This window comes from Lonchura striata, chromosome 9 (assembly GCF_050655825.1).
Source record: "Lonchura striata isolate lonStrDom1 chromosome 9, ASM5065582v1, whole genome shotgun sequence".
NCBI lineage: Eukaryota > Metazoa > Chordata > Aves > Passeriformes > Estrildidae > Lonchura > Lonchura striata.
This window is the reverse complement of record NC_140711.1, coordinates 20,848,043-20,863,616: the sequence shown is the minus strand read 5'-3', so window position 1 is coordinate 20,863,616 and position 15,574 is coordinate 20,848,043. Positions and strand designations below refer to the sequence as shown.

At 44.5% G+C, this 15,574-nt stretch overlaps 1 protein-coding gene across 11 annotated transcripts in view; it reads left to right on the top strand.

The window, feature by feature from the left end:
- Positions 1-15,574, top strand: part of TP63 (tumor protein p63) — a 221,285-nt gene that overhangs the window by 164,994 nt on the left and 40,717 nt on the right. For all 11 annotated transcript variants that reach the window (XM_085587182.1, XM_085587185.1, XM_085587179.1 and 8 more), the window contains one exon: positions 7,556-7,810. In XM_085587182.1, coding sequence (XP_085443308.1) covers positions 7,556-7,810 — 255 coding nt within the window. The remainder of the gene's footprint in view (positions 1-7,555; positions 7,811-15,574) is intronic.

Genomic DNA, 15,574 nt, shown 5'->3' with positions numbered 1-15,574 from the left:
ATGTTTTCAAATTCCATGTCAAATAAATTGCTGAGCACAAGCGCAGGATCAAGAAATGACTGTGTGCAGTGGGGGTGGGTCTTGGACTTTCCTGTTTTAAACTGTCTGAATTTTCAAAATAACTGAGCAGAGCCGAGATACTCTAATGAAAGCGGTTTATGTTTATGAAAGGGATTTTTTGCTTTATGAAAGCTTTATAGTCTAAAAACCCTAAAATGATCTGACTTTCAGAAACATCGATGCTTTCTACGCAAGTAGAACTATTTTCAAGAGCCCAATTTAGTTTTTTTTTTTTAAGAGCCTAAAATGATGCTCTAGGGAAATCACGGGTATTATTTTTATATGCACTGGAAAATATTTAGAAGTACTTACACAGTGTAGGGTGTCCAGCCTTAATACTTCTGTGAAGTGGGATGCACTGTCATTCTGATAATCCTTGAATTAGACAAGGTCTTTTACATGGACCTGTGGCAGGTGGTAGGAGTCAGGAATTGCAGGCATTCCTGCTTTGGGCTGTACTTGTTTTAAAAGACACCCTGCTCCTGGCTGAAAAACATTTCTTGCTGAGTTAAATGAATTAACCAAGGGGCAAAACTCAAAGTTTAGCTGAAACAGAAAATTATTGCAGCTGGAGTGAGCAAGACAAATCCAAAGCTTTCAGCCCTTGTGGGTGGACAGGAGCTCACCCTCACATTGCTTTTTGTTAATTTGTCTCATTCCTGAGCCCACAAATACTTGCATATGTGGACTCTAACTTGAGCATGAAGTTCTCTTGTGTTCAACAAGTACTGTGGCTCAGTGAAATGTGACCTGCAGCTGCACAGGGTATGGCTCTTAAAATTGTGCTGCTGCTGTGAACCTAAAGGGTGCAGATGTGGCACTGCGTGCCTGCTGGAACAGCTCATCCCAGTGAAAATGGCCCAGACTCTTCTGCCTCCTCCAGTGTACAAGGCAGATAGTTTTTCAGGTGTGATTCTGTGTGTGTTTGCAGATTACTGATGTGCACGGATTTCTCCTGTTCAGCTGCTGCGGTGTGCTGTTCACCTAATGGGCCATAGGGCAGTTTGGGATGGAAGGGATGCTCTGGTCAAGTGGGCAGAGCAGTCAAGGTTTTAAGCTTGAAGCATAGTGGTGTGATTTGAGTAGGTCATTTAATGGTGGAATTTTTTGAGGGTTAGAGTAGTTGTTGTAGTAGTTTTTTTTTCTTCTCCCTAGCTGATTGAAATAGAGTGTCTTCCTTCGGCTTTCTTTACATGTTTAGGTGGTGTTGGAAACTGTCCAGGCAACTCCTGGGTTTATCTAAGTACTTAATATGAAATACCTGTGCAGGAGGATTGTGTGTCACTCATAGGGTTTTGTTTTTTGTTCTTCTTAGAAGAATGGTTTTTTCCTTATTAGTCTTGAATTTAGTTTTTTTAAATCATGGTGGTTGTGCATACAGCCCTGTAGATCTCAAATAGATTCCCTTCTTAATAGTGCAGGAGGAAATATGCAGACATATTTGTGCTCCCTGCTTACAGGTGGGCTTGAGCTGAGGAGAGGCTGTTTGGTTGTGCTGCAGCAGGTCTAATATCCAGAACAAGAGTGATTGACTCCAGGGCTTCTTTTAATCCAATGCCCTCCATTGCACTGGGAACCTGTTACACCACTGGGATGGGAAATTGCCTCCTCTCTTCCTGGAAGAAGCAATGACCCAAGAGTAGGATTACTCAAATCAGATAGGTTTCCAGGCACTCTACTAGAGCAAATCAATCTTGATAACTGTTGGTATCTTCGGTTCAACTGAAGTTACTTGTTCCCTTGCTTTTCACATTTAGTGTATGGTGCACATTATCATTTTATCTGAGGGTTTCCAAGTGCTTGGTGTACTCAGCTGCACACTAGCTCTGTGGAAAAGCCTCTGCAAAATAGACCCACAGGATTTGTTTCCATTTTAGAACTGGAGCTGGAGGGAGTGTGGCTGAGCTGGGGTTGAAATGAGCTGTGCACTTCTTCCCCTCATAGCTTGAAAGGGACCAAGAGCAGTGTCCAAACTGAGTTTGTTCCTCATAAACAAAATTTTCAGTCTTTCTCTCCCTTTTTTCCTTAAATTTGTTTTTTTGTTGCTTTTTGTTTGTTTGTTTGAGGTTTTTATATGAGAAAACAGACTAGAGAAGCAAAGCAAATCACAGTTTTCGTTGCAGTGAGTGAGCTGTCTCTGCTTCATCCCTGATCTTAGCTGAGGGCCATGGGTGGAGCCCTTTATTTCTTGGCACGGCTCTGTCATGGCACAAGCAGAGTGCTGACATGGGGTATTGTATCAGCTGCCATCAGAGCAACTGGCAGTCAGCAATATCTTGGTTAATAATTGTGACAGAAGCCCTTCTGTTGGGCTTAAGGGACTTATTTCCACCTACTTAAAATCCTTAGCTAGGAAGGTTTGAAAACTTAAGTGGGTTTAAATATTTCTGGGCATATTTGAGGTGTCTATCATCTGATTTGGATAGGAAATGTGGACATTTGTCCTGCTGCTTTTAAGATACCTATTCTCCCACAGGAATCTGAATGTTTCCCTGTGCCAGCACTCAAATATTGCTCTAAGTTGCTTACTAGTCCTACAAGAGTTAGCCCTAGTACTTCATTGTGCTGCAGTTAAGAACAAAGCACAGGATGTCCAAAGTGCTGTGCAAATCTTATTGTTGCTGATAACAATGGTAGTTTATTAGTTTCATCATCTCATATCTTTGGAGAATAAGCACCAGGTGTTTTTGCAAGGCTTTTGAGTAGTTGGACACTGCTCTTGAGCTGTGTAGACCCAGTGGTGAGAATTAAAATGCAGTCAGTAGGTGCATATGGTAATGCTTGTTCTTTTGGTACTGGGAGAAGGGTTTTGATAGGGGTGGAGGCATCTAGGTGTTCTACACCTGAAGATGGTAACTTCTCATCTATTTTCTCAAGTGGAGAAACTCTCAAAACTCTCTGAAATGCTGCTAACTGGGTAGTTAATCGGTGGAGCTGTGTATTTAGGGGATTTTTTGGCGTGGAAGTCCCCTCCAGAGCTTTTCATGACTTGCATTAGTTACTTCCTTTCCAACGGAGGGTCTTTTTGCAGATCTTTCTCATAACCTTATTAATGCGCGCAGTGGGTTTAAGCCGGAGGGGCCGGGTGGTTCTTGCTGCAGGAGGGTCGCGGTTCGGGTGGGCTGGGGCAGCTCCCCTCGCTCGCACTCCCGTTGCCCTCTGGTGGCGAGTGGCCCCGAGCCGCTGGCCCGGCTCTGCTGTGCCCGTGCCCCGCATCCCTGGGGACATCCACCTCCCCCGGCAGAGCCCTGCTTAAACCATCGCCGCTTTGCAGTCTGGCTTTAACCCGGCAGCCCCTCCAGCAGAGCCCACAAGCAGGAGTTAGCATGAGAGCCTGAAAGTGAAGCTGATGGGATGTAGGAAGCGAAACTGATAGTTCAAGATGCGCTGTTGAAATGATGTTCCGAAATACATAGTCTAAGATCTAATTGGAGCTCTCTAATTATTTGCTGTTAGACTGCCTGAAGGGTTTTATAATGGTTCAGTGATATTAATGGAGGGAACGAAATAGCAAACAAAGGCACTGAAAATTAGATCATCTGTTCTTTCAGCTTTATATGCAATTCACTTCTTTCCACTCTTTATATCAGGAATCAGTGGTCGGGCTACATTTCAGTCATTTAAAACAACCCCACAGCAAAATGATGAGCATGTGTTAAATTCTGGGCTCCCAGCCTGCCACGAATTAATTTCTGGAATAAAGGCTGTCGTGCTCCTTTCCGCGAATGGTGAAAGGAAGCGGTGTGTGTGCGAACACACGCCCTGCAGCCCCTCCCGAGGGGCAATGCCTTGCAGACGGTCTGCAGCCTCTTTGTTCTCCCCATCCAAGGGGCCAAGGGGGTGAATTCCTGCGTGTGCCTTCCCCGGGCCTGCTGCCCCTCTAATTGTCCTGTTGTCAGAAGGCGTGTGCCTCCCCGGGCCTTATCAGATTCCTCCAAAACCTTGCAAGCAGTTCAGGTGTTGACCCCTTGAGCGCAAACAACTCCGCGCCTGCCCCGGGGCATAGCTTGGAGCCCGGGCTTAGTGCTGGGGTGTGTGCAGCCCCGGTGGCTTTGTCACAGGGATGGAGCACCTGCCCAGGGAGGGGACCCGGGGGCCAGGGAAGGTGAAAGGCTGCCGGGACTCAAGCAGCAGAAGGGGAGCCCAACAGCTGCTTGTGTCAGCATGAGGATAAGTGCAAGGAGATTAATAGTTATTTAAAGAGCAAATGGGGACACGGCATTCGGCTGTGGCATGTGAGTGTATAAATGCACTGGAATGGCTGCTCCGCCGATAACATTTAGACAGATGGTCCCTGGACTGAAAGGAATGAAAAGGATCTTGGAATATCTGAAGGATAGCTTACATTTTAATGGGGCACTTATTTTATTATTTTTGTTTAATTGGATCCCAGGCAGCACCTTCAGCATTTCCAGGCTGTACTGTCTTGTTAACACTGACCACTTGGTTGGCCATCTTTCCCCATTAGCTTACTTAAGTGGCCTGGGATTAGAGAAATAGTTTTTAAGTGAAAGCTGAAACACAATTGTTCTGCTGTCTGTGTGTCTGAGCTGGTGTAGGAGACTGTTTTCATCACAGCTGTCTTCTCATCATTTGCTGGTTAGGGAGTGTATCTGATTATAATCTCCGTGAGGAATGAAATAATTGAATGATACTTTTACATTTTTGAGAAGTCTTCAGGTCTCACTAGGGTATTCTGGGGCAGGAGGGTTGTTTTTTGATGAAATGCAAAATTATCGATCAGGTAAAAGACTCTTCCTGGTACAGCACATCAGAATTCTGGCTCTTTCCCTATGGAATTAGCCTCAAGGGAAGACATGTACCCAAAGTCCGTTAAATAGGTCTTGGTTGAGTGAATAGCCTGCAGGAGATGAGACATAACTGTCATCTGTGTTGCCAAAGCTGCAATCTCCTTTTGGAGAAGAAGAACCAGTCTGGATCGCTCTCTCCCCCATCAACTGTTTAGCTTTGAGTCCAATTAAATCCAAGATCTCCCATCTAACAGGGGTGCTGGGCAATAATAACATCCACACTGCTCCAGAGGGGGAAACTGAGGCAAGGAGGGCAAATGACTAACCTGAGTCACTGGTTTTATTACATTGCTTTTATTACTCTTCTGCCTGCAGGCCTGAGACAAAGGAGGCCCATTAAGTGCAGGGCTTTTTACAGGGTGAGGAGCAATCCCTGCCCTGCAGACCTTGCTGCCTGCAGTAGGCTGAGGGTGGAGGGGGAGGAGAGGTGCCTTGCCCAAGGACACAGCAAGTCTCTGACAGAGCGAGGGAGGGAACCAACTCTCCCTTCTCTCTGTGGCTTATCCCAGCTTCCAAAATGAAGTTTTCTGTGCTGTTTCCCCCTGCCCAGACCGTCACAGCACAGCTCCTAGTAGCAAGTTGATCCATCTCTGGAAGGTCACTTGTGCCTCACTGAAGATCCCAGAGCACCAGCCTCACCTTGAGTGTTTAATAAAATCCCCAGAAAATATTAGGTTGTTTTAGTGAAACAGAAACCTAAGGAAGAGCTGCAGTGGCTGGTTTAAATTTCTCTACTTCAATTCTGGAAGCACAGCTGAGAATGTGAGGTCTTTGGGCACATGGAAGACCCTTCATCTTTGCAAAGGGACCATCCTGGTTTCCTCTGTGGCTGAACTGACTGGTAAAGCTGGGTGTTACATGGCTTATCTAAAGTTCCCAGGAGAGCTCAGCAGATAGGTTGTGCCCTTCCCTTTCAGGTCTTTGGAGGAGTGATGTGCTACTTGAAGCTTCAGTAGGGCTACTGGGATTCCCAGTATTGAGAAAGCTTTTTGTTATGGATCTTGTGGTTGGTGCTCTGACTCAGGGAGCCTTTGCTTTGTGGCTGATAAGTAGAGGAATAACTGTTGGAAAGATGAGGGAAGTTGTGAGCAGAGTAGCTGAAATAGGTGAGCTTGATCACTCTGGGTGGGACTGGAGCTACAGGACACTGAAGGACATGAGCTGCTTGGAGCCTTGGATGAGAGAAGGAGCCTGAGTCCCTTCTCCTGTGTCAGCAGCTAACACCAGAACCAGGTGCCTTTATTGCTGCATGTTCTTGGCTGAGCCCAGAGCTGCTGGGAATGGGCACCACAAACTTTGTGTTGCTGCTTGCCCCGAGATGGGTACAGTGCCCTTTGGACACACACAAGGATGGGGCTGTGAACTCAACGTATCTGACTGAATCCCTCTTGCCTGCTGCCCTGTCACTCTGGCCAGTGCCATGTTTTGATGGATTTTTCTCAAGCAGAACTTGTCTCCTGCCTTTTTGAACTTAGGCTTTTAGTATTGTGACATTTTGTGGCAAAAAAATATCCATGCTTATTTGTGGGTTTTGTGAAGTGTAAGTCTTTTGTGAAGAGTAACTGTGTGTTTAAGCCAAAATTCTGCTCAAGGTGTTTGCTTATTCCCCAACTCCTCTTTTAAGAGAACATGAAAATTAATTTTGTATTTGCTCTTTTTCCATGTTGTCTAGGAATTTATCACCTTCATCATGCTGAGTTCCACCTTTCTTCTCATAGTCTTTCCTAGGATGAAAAGTTGCCATTGACTGTCACATTACAGGAGGGCATTAAAGGGATTTGCTTATTCTGCTTCCTCTAGACTGTATTCCCCTCTATTTGAGGTGGGGGGGCTACAGCTACACATTGAATTTTGGTATTAGATGTATTTTTTCTGTTAACCTCTCCTTAATCCAATCTTAGCCCTTTCTGTATTCTATTCTCAGAGGTTTGTGGTTTTGATGTCTTCCAGTTTAATATATTGTTTGTACTTGAAGGCTTTTAAAGTGCTAAGTAGTACTTTACTACTACTACTGCCTGTACAACTCTTACTTCCTAAGAAGCCTTCCATGCAGTCTGTTTCTATTCTGCTTGATAGAACTTTAGTTCTCCACCACCATCTGTGACTGTCACTGGGAGTTGAATGCAAGGTACAGATAGGCTGGTGGCACCTGTTTTTCCAGTGAGTCACATTTCAGCACAGTTACCACCTGAGTTAGAGGTCCTGATGTCGTCTTGTCTAGTGGGATCAGATCCATAGCCTTTGTGTAGAGCATCAGATGGTTGAGGATGGTGTAGCCTAGTACAAGTTAGAGCCAGTTGCACTGTAATGAACCTGCTGGCTTCCATCAGGTTTCAGCAGTACCTTTGAAAAGGTCTGACTGTGTGTTGGTAGACATAGCAAGCCTGTCTCTCTCAGCCTGTCTCTTTCTTTGCTTTCTGCCCTGTCAATCACCTCCTGGTTATGTACAGGCTGTTTTTCCAGCTCTGCTGTTGGTCCAGTGTGTGACTGAGAAGCTGTACTCCTTTCTGTTTCAGTCACCAGTGTAAAGAGGGGGATATCCTTTGCAAATCTCCCTCCTGGTGTGATAAGAAGAGTGGTGCTGAGATGATGCTGTGCATCCTCCATGGTGGAGGCTGTGCCATGTCTGCCATCCTGTGCTGATGCTGCTCCTCTAACACTCCTGTGCATCTGTTTGCCTGCAGCCACAGTACACGAACCTGGGGCTCCTGAACAGCATGGACCAGCAGATCCAGAATGGCTCTTCCTCCACCAGCCCTTACAACACGGAGCACGCGCAGAACAGCGTCACGGCCCCCTCGCCCTACGCCCAGCCCAGCTCGACTTTTGACGCCCTCTCTCCCTCCCCAGCCATCCCTTCCAACACAGACTACCCAGGACCTCACAGCTTCGATGTATCATTTCAACAGTCCAGCACAGCAAAGTCAGCAACATGGACGGTAAGGACACAGCATCCCTGCGCTGCCTTTGGTCCCCCTGCCTGTAGAGACTTTATTTGTCTATTACATATGCAGGCTTGTGCAAGAACAGAGTGACCCGAGTCCTCTGCAGGGTGATGTGTCACACAGAAGGGAGACATTTATCTTGGTTGCTTTGAGAGGGTGTGGTGGGAATTTAACCCTCAGTAATACCACTAAATCCCAGGAGACTAAAATGCCTTGCAAAAAACCAGTCACGTAGAGATCATGCACGATGAACGAGTGGCTCTCTTTTTGGGCCTAGCAGGAGCACTGGAGTAAAACCCGAGTGTGGGCATTAGCATTGCCTCAGTGCTTCCCTTGGCTTTCTCCAGCATCCATGGGTTTGTATGAGGTTTGGCACTTAGGGCCGTGCCAGCAGGATGGAGGTGGTGCTCCTCGCTCAGCCCCAGCGAGTGTGAGGCTGTCATCCTGTGTCCTTTTCCTCTTGCAGCTGGTATGGGGGTCAGCCCTGTGTGTTGTTTGGGGTTTTGTTCAAGGGGGTGGGGTTGTTTTAGTGTAGGGTTTTTTTGGTGGTTTGGGTTTTTTATGTAACACTTTTTTGTCAGAACACTTCTTAACAAAAAAAAAGGCAGAAGCTTGAAGCCTGAAGCCCAGCTCTCGATCCTTGGTGGTGCTGGCTTAATTGTTCCAGCTCTAGAGACTTCATAGCTCAGGACACAGCACTGCTGGAGCTGTAAGTCCAGCTGGTGTGGTTTAGGGCTCTAGAGTAGAGATGTTTACAATGGAGAATATTGCTATCTTAGAGGTGTTCAATATTTACCTTCCTCTCCTGCTGGCACTTGGAGTAGGTGCAGTGAATAATGTCCTGCCCCATGCTAGCTGAAGAAAAGCAAGGACTTAATTTTTTTTTTTTTTAAGCAAAAAAGGAGAGACTTTTTAGCAAAAGCTAAGAGCATTAAAATAGTGTGGGTTTTTTATTTTTCTTTTTAATCTGAGGAACTGCTTTGATCTCAGATAAAATCTAGCTGCAAATGCAACTAAAAAAAATCTCCTAGCTACTCTTGCCAGTAAAGCAGCAGAGCCCTTGTGCTCTCATCTGGAAAAAGATGCCATATAACCACAGATCACTATAAGGCTATGTCCCTTATATTTTAAAAGGCTTTTCTGGTAAAATTTGTCTAGAACTGACATTAATAACTTTGTTCAGAAAATTGTGTTAAGAGGGGTAAAAATGTGATAGGTCCAGTCACAACCAGATTTCCATTTGTTTATGCATAAAAGGGTGAAGTATTTCTAAGTAAGGTTGAAATTGCATTTTTCACTCATCAGCGTGCGGAGTGCTGCTCTGCTGTACTTCACACTTGTTTTTATGTCCTTGTTTCTCCTATTACATTACACATAATATTTATTTTCAATTCCCTTTAGGTAAGGAAACTCTTGGTCAGTTCTACTTTGCATTTCTCAGAGCAAGAAAATGCTGGCTTCGATTTTTGCTAACTGTTCTGGAGAGGGTCCTTTGAAGGAGATATGAAAAGACGTTCTCTTTTGATACGTACGGTACAAAGAATTATCTAATGCAGCTGCAGGGAGCCAGAGTGTTTGATGCTGTCCTTTCAACTACGAAAAGCAGTCTTTTGAAATGAGGTTTGAACGTATCTAGTAGGCTGCTCCAGCAGAGATGAAGGCAAGAGAGCTACTAGCAAGCTTAAATGAGATGTTTCACCTCAGTGATAGTGTTTTTTTGGGGTAAAAGTGAGGGCTGAATTTCAATGTGGATCTAGGTAGTGGTCAAAGCTCAGATTACATGCTGATTTTGAAAAAGAAGTAAAATTACTGTTTGGGGACTGCAGTCATCAGATGTGTGCATCCTGGGGAAAGGCTAATCCAGCCTTCCCTACTTTTTCATTGCCCTGATGTGGACTGGGAGATGGTGTATATTCCCCATGCATGTTGCAAGTCTGTTCAGGTCTAAATCCATGTATTTTACTAAAGGAATGGGCTCTTAAACAACTGTCTGATTAGGGAGGAGGGAGTGTGGTCCAGGTGTCCCTGCACTGAGCCAAGTGACCCACATTTAGCTGCTTGTGCCAGGAGCTGGCAGTGTGCTGTACGTTCCCAGTGGATTATGACAGTCCTGTGGTGCTGGCTGGGGACCTTCAATCGATAGAACTTGCAAAGTGGAGCATCTATCCATCTTCAGAGCTCTGCCCTTCTGCTAATTAATCCACCAACTCATTTCACATGAGCTCTTGAGCAGTTGGTAATCTGTGTTCGACAGCTTTATCAGTGGGGTGGGTGGGGAAGGACGTGAAGGCTCTGCTTCCCACTGTTGTCCTGAGAAGTGTGGAAACACGCATGAAATGTTGATGAAAGCAGGAGTGATTGCCCCATCCTTTCAGCAAGAGCAAGTTCTTGGAGTTGCTCCCCCCACATGTGACTTCATACACTTTGATTAATGCCTGTCGTCTTTTTTAATGATGGATTAGGAACTTACCCAACTGGAAGAGTTTCTTCCACTGCAGTGACCTATTAAAAGTGTAATTACTTGATGGCCCCACCCTTATTAAGAGTCCAAAACTTGAAAGCCTTGTTTCTTAGTTTGTTTGGTTTAGTTTTCTATTTTTTTTTCCCTGTTTTCCCTCTTACAGTTCCCCAGGTAACAATATTATGAAAGGAAATCCATTGTGTTGCACTTTCCCCCTTTATGGAGGGGATGAGCCAGTCTGACCCACCTTGTCCTTCTGGGGAGGGGTTGGTGGTGCCTGGCAGAGGATCTGCTGTCCTGGCCAGCAGTGTGCTTCACCAGAGCTCCTCTGATCCTCTGGGCTGAGTCATGTCAGATTAGGTCATGGGAGTGCAGGCAGTGAGCTGGGTAAGAGGAAGAATGGATTATTCCTCCAAAAAGCAAGAGTTGCTTTCCTGGAGTGATTGGAGACCTGTGAAAATGCTTCAGGTTTCTAAACTACTTTGTGCATTTAGATCCCAAGGTTACTTCTGTTGGAGGTGGGGGAAAGTAGAGAGCGTACTTGCTGGTGACTTAGCTGCACTATTTCTGAAAACAGACCTGGAATTGTTTTTTTCTTAAAACTTTTTGGTATTGTTTTTTCTCCTCCAAATTCTGCCGAGGGGGAGGTTTATTGTCCTAGCACAGTGGACACCATTTGCAAAATCAGCAGTATTTGTGTAATATAGGCTGGGAGGGAGATGAGTGTGACAGCTTCTCTGCTCAGGGTTGAGATGGGCTCCTGATTAAGGGAGGAGGGGAGCTGTGGGCAGAGGAATTAAAAACGGCCAAAATTACAAAGAGAAACACTAGCTGATGCTAGGTGACAGGGTGATTCCATATATATGAGCAGCTCACTTTGAAAATATCCCAAGTTTTCTCTCTGAAGTCTTTCATGACCGTAAGTAGGAATTCCAGTAAAACATGCTGCCTAATCAGGTTAGGTCTCATTTGTATGCAATGTTGATCTAATTAATGATGACAAATTGAGATTGGATTGCAGAGGACTTTATAAGCATCCTTGATTATTTTTTTAATTAATGACCTCAGAACGTGAGTAAGGATATAAGCAGGTTAATCAGCCTTTTTAGAAGGAAAATCTTTAACAATTGAAACTATTGAAGTGTTTGAAAACAAAAGCCTTTATAGTCTAAATTGAACAAAGTTTCTCGCATGCACCCTCATACAATAAAACCTCCTTGAAAACCATGCTGCAAAGGAACAAGCAGTTACTGTTTGTAATGATGAAACAGAGTAGGTTGTTGAGGTTGAAGGAGAAGCCCTCTCAATTGGGTAAAGTAAGAACTAAAGCAGAATAGTGTCTCATTTAGTGTGGGAGAATTCCCTTATGCTCATGCATCACAGTATCTTCTCCCTTTTCTGCAGCAGAAGAAAACAAGGCATTTCCAAAGTGTGCCACCTCAGATTTTTTTTCTTTGTGGAAGCTGCATGCTGGCCTTTGCCACCTGGAGCTCAAATAAATAAACAGCTGCACTCCCTTTTCCCCCTAAAAAATATTTGGCAATCACCTGCCACTAGCAGAACCTGTTAAATAGGGGAAAGCATGATTGCAGTAGGAAAGTAAAAATTAGAGTTGTATATCAAGGTAAGTAAAAGTTAACATTACTGCCAAATGCAAGCTATCAAAAAATGAATCTCATCCGCCCATCCCCAAAAGCAAGATACCACCTTATAAGTCATAAGACTCTTTTCTAAAAGACAAACAGGTTCTTCTATTCTCTCCCAGGTTTTTGAGCCTTTAGGGTGCATCTGCTAAATATTTTAAAACTTTTCTTGTTAATCACAAGAAGGCAGAAATTGCTTTTTTTTAAATGAAAACTGAAATTTATTTGCAAATTTTTGATTCTGCTGAAGAAAGACACACCAAGCCCTGTGAGACTTGCATAATTCTGGTGTTGGCAATACTTGAGTTTAGCAGTTTATTCTCATGCCCTGCAGTAGGCTGGAGCTGAGCTGGGTTGGTCCTTTCAGGGTTTGTTATGAAACATGGAGCTCTCCAAAGCTGCAATCCATGTTCCAGGCAGGCTCACTGGTTTTCCTGTTCTCAGTAAACTCGGCTGTACCTTCAGCCATCAGAAAATGCTCAGATTTCAGACTCTCTTTGCTAGCAAAGCTGGATAATAGTGTGTGTGACATGCATGAAAGCGACTAAGTGGATTGTGCTGGCTGGGGTTAGTGAATTTGGAAAAGCTGCATTTTAAGGAAGCTGAAAAGAATGCACTTAAATTAGTCCACACAAGCAATAACAGGTTTTTGTGGTTGAGAGAACAGATTCCTTGGCTGGGCTATCTCAGTATTTCTGTTTCAGATTGACTCATTCCATTTTTATTTTAAATTACATTCTGTGTTCTGATCCACATAGAAAATTCGGGGCATTTTTTGCCAGTCTCTATAAAATGAATTAGAGGACTGTGCATAAACACAGTGAAGCAGTGACATGGCAATTAGATGTGTACATTGCCTTGACTCAGCAGTTCCTAATTGTGTGTTCAGTGTTCTCTTAAATAATCTGTTCAAATAGTGCATCATTTCAGTAACTCTGGTCATGTCCAGTATGTCCTGACTGCTGTTTCTCAGTCTCATAAGTGAAAACTGTTTTTAAAGGCTGGTGACTCTCGGTGCATACAGTGAAAGCCGTGCTGAGTGTTCCTGTGGAATCTTGGCTTTGTGCTTCCCTGGTGGTGTTGGTCAGTGTCATTTGAGCTTTCTGGTTTCACCCTCTAACATTGTATTTAAAGCTGTCAGGAGAGAGGGATTGAATGTGGCCTTGTTGCAGGATTTTGGGTTTTCTTCTCCTCAGAGGCTCCTAGTCAGCAGGGGTGTAGGCTTTGCCTGTTTGCCCAGGGCAGCTGAGAAGGGTCCTAGTGAGAGGCTCATTTGTACAGGGGGTTTGAGCCCTCCTCGAGCAGACAAATGGGGCACCATGGGCTGCTCTGGAGTAAATGTCTGCAGCCCAGCAGGCTTCCCAGCAGAGTTTAGTTTACTGGTGATAGCCCCCACTTGTTAAGGCAGAGAGGAAGGGAAAAGGTGGTGCAATCCAAAGGGTGAGAAGCGACCTGGAAGGCAAAGGCAGTGGAGGAGAGGATGGTGTTGCAGTTTGGGATGCAGGTGCTGCAGGCTGATGCAGTGCTGTGAGTACTTGGCCATTAGTCTCAGGTGAAAAGTGGCTCAGATTTGCCTTCCTTAAGCCCTTGGCAGCCGTGCCTGCCTCAAGAGCTGCTTGCAGCATGCTGGGCTCCTGGCACAGCTCGGGTGGCAGCTGCCACTGTCGCTCTCATGCAGGGTGAGGTGGCGTTTGTGTTTCTTGCTTGAGGAGCTTCTGAGGTGTTTCCCTCTGTGTGACATTACAGGGCCTAACACCAAGGCTGTTCAGGCATAAGTAATTTCTCCTAGGTCATCTGCCTGGAAAGAGAGGAGCCAGGCTTATTGTCTTTGAAGGAGGTGCCTTTCTCACGGCAGGGAGGTGTTTTCAAAGTCACAAAGCTGGGAAGAACCAGTTCACCTGTGAGAACCAGTCAGGAGGGGACTGCTGGCTTCTGTTTGGGTTTTTATGCTTGAGTAAAATGAGATCTCAGTGCATTAGGTTCCCATTAGAATGTAATTGTGTTTTTTCCCCATAATATCTTTGTCATGTATATTTTGTTTTTATTACCAGTTACCATCTTCTGTTACTCCTTACAAGCAGTTGTGGAGACCCGTGCAGCAGTTTCTAGAAAATGTCTTGTGATGTAAGCCATCTTGCCTTTTTTTTCCTGCTTTTTTTATGTCCCACATTGTTTGTAAATCCTATTAAGGCAGTGTGGTCTCTGTGTGTGAGCAGGAGTTTTGCTCTATGCTCTGTTAGACCAGTGCCCTCCATGGTGATGGTGACAAAACTGAACTGTGGTGCAGGACTGTGCTGTAAGGGACAGTCTGTACCCTGTGTAGTGGTGCCCAGGAAGGATGAGAAGGGAAGTTATTTACTTACTGTATGAACTGGTATTTGTCAGCACTGGGAACTGAAAATTTGGGTTTCCTGCTTTTGAGTGTGATCTTCAAACAGCACAGTCAGTGTGGGCACCCAGGATGCTGGGAGGAAGCATCAGCTGGTGTGAGTGACCTCCTCTCCCCACTAGGATTTAGCTTCTTGGTTGCAATGTTTGTGACTGATTCCCTCCCACTGTAACTGGAGATGAGTTAGGGCTCCCTACTACTACACTACTCCTGGGATCTGCAAGTGAAAAATCAAGAGGCATTAGAGCATAGGATGGGGAGGGGTTGTGTCCCCCACTGGGGCAGAAGATCCCTCTGCTGTTTTGTACAAGCAATTTATAGTTTTACTGGCATCATAATTTTTTTCTTCTTCATTAAATTTGTTTTAAGGTTTTAGCTATTTTTGAAGGAAAACTCAGGGGAAAAATTAGGTGCAAGAAACTTTTTTTGGTTTTTAAGGAGACTTTTTTTTTTTGTCTATGTGGAGAGGAAAAAGCATAATTAAACATAATTTTCATCAGTGCAACTTGCACAAAAAAGGCCCCACCTACTTTCATGAGAAAGGAATAAAGAGAATCATAATCCTGGATTAGGTATCTTTCACTACACATATATAAAAACAACACCGTGTGAAAAGGGGGAAAATATATATGTGTACATACACACACCAAACATACCAATGTGCCTCCAGCAGTATTACCAAAGGAATTAACTTTACAAGAAACAGCCACAGCCTGGAAAGAAGCCATTTCTCAAATAAAAGCTGAATGAGACCTGTGGTTTCTGAGAACTGTGAGAAGGAAGGGTTAAAAAAACATCTACAGATAAGAATAGCTGATGTTGGGAGATGAGTGAACATCTTGAAGTAGGGGAGGGTCACTATTTAAATCAGCTTTTCTTTTTTTTTTTCCCTCCTCTTAGTTAAAAATTGGCTTGTACTAAGAACAACATGTAGGATTAATGTAGTACTTTAAATCTTCAAAGTGCTGCACAAACATTACTTCCCTAATCAGCAAACACCTTTGCTTGGTAGGCAAATCAGGAGTGGAGTCGCCATTTTAGAGAAGGGAAACCAAGGCGCCAGAAATGCCAAAGTTTCCACACCAGCAGCTTTCGGAGTAGAATTTTTTTTTTTTTTATGCTTTGTTTTTTTGGTGTTTTGTTTTTGTTTGATTGGGGTTTTTTTTGGGGGGGGGGTTGTTGCTTTTGTTGTTTGTGTTTTGATTGTTTTTTTTTTTTTTAATTTTCGTAGCGTTCAACACTGGGACTGCCTCTGGGCTGGCGTG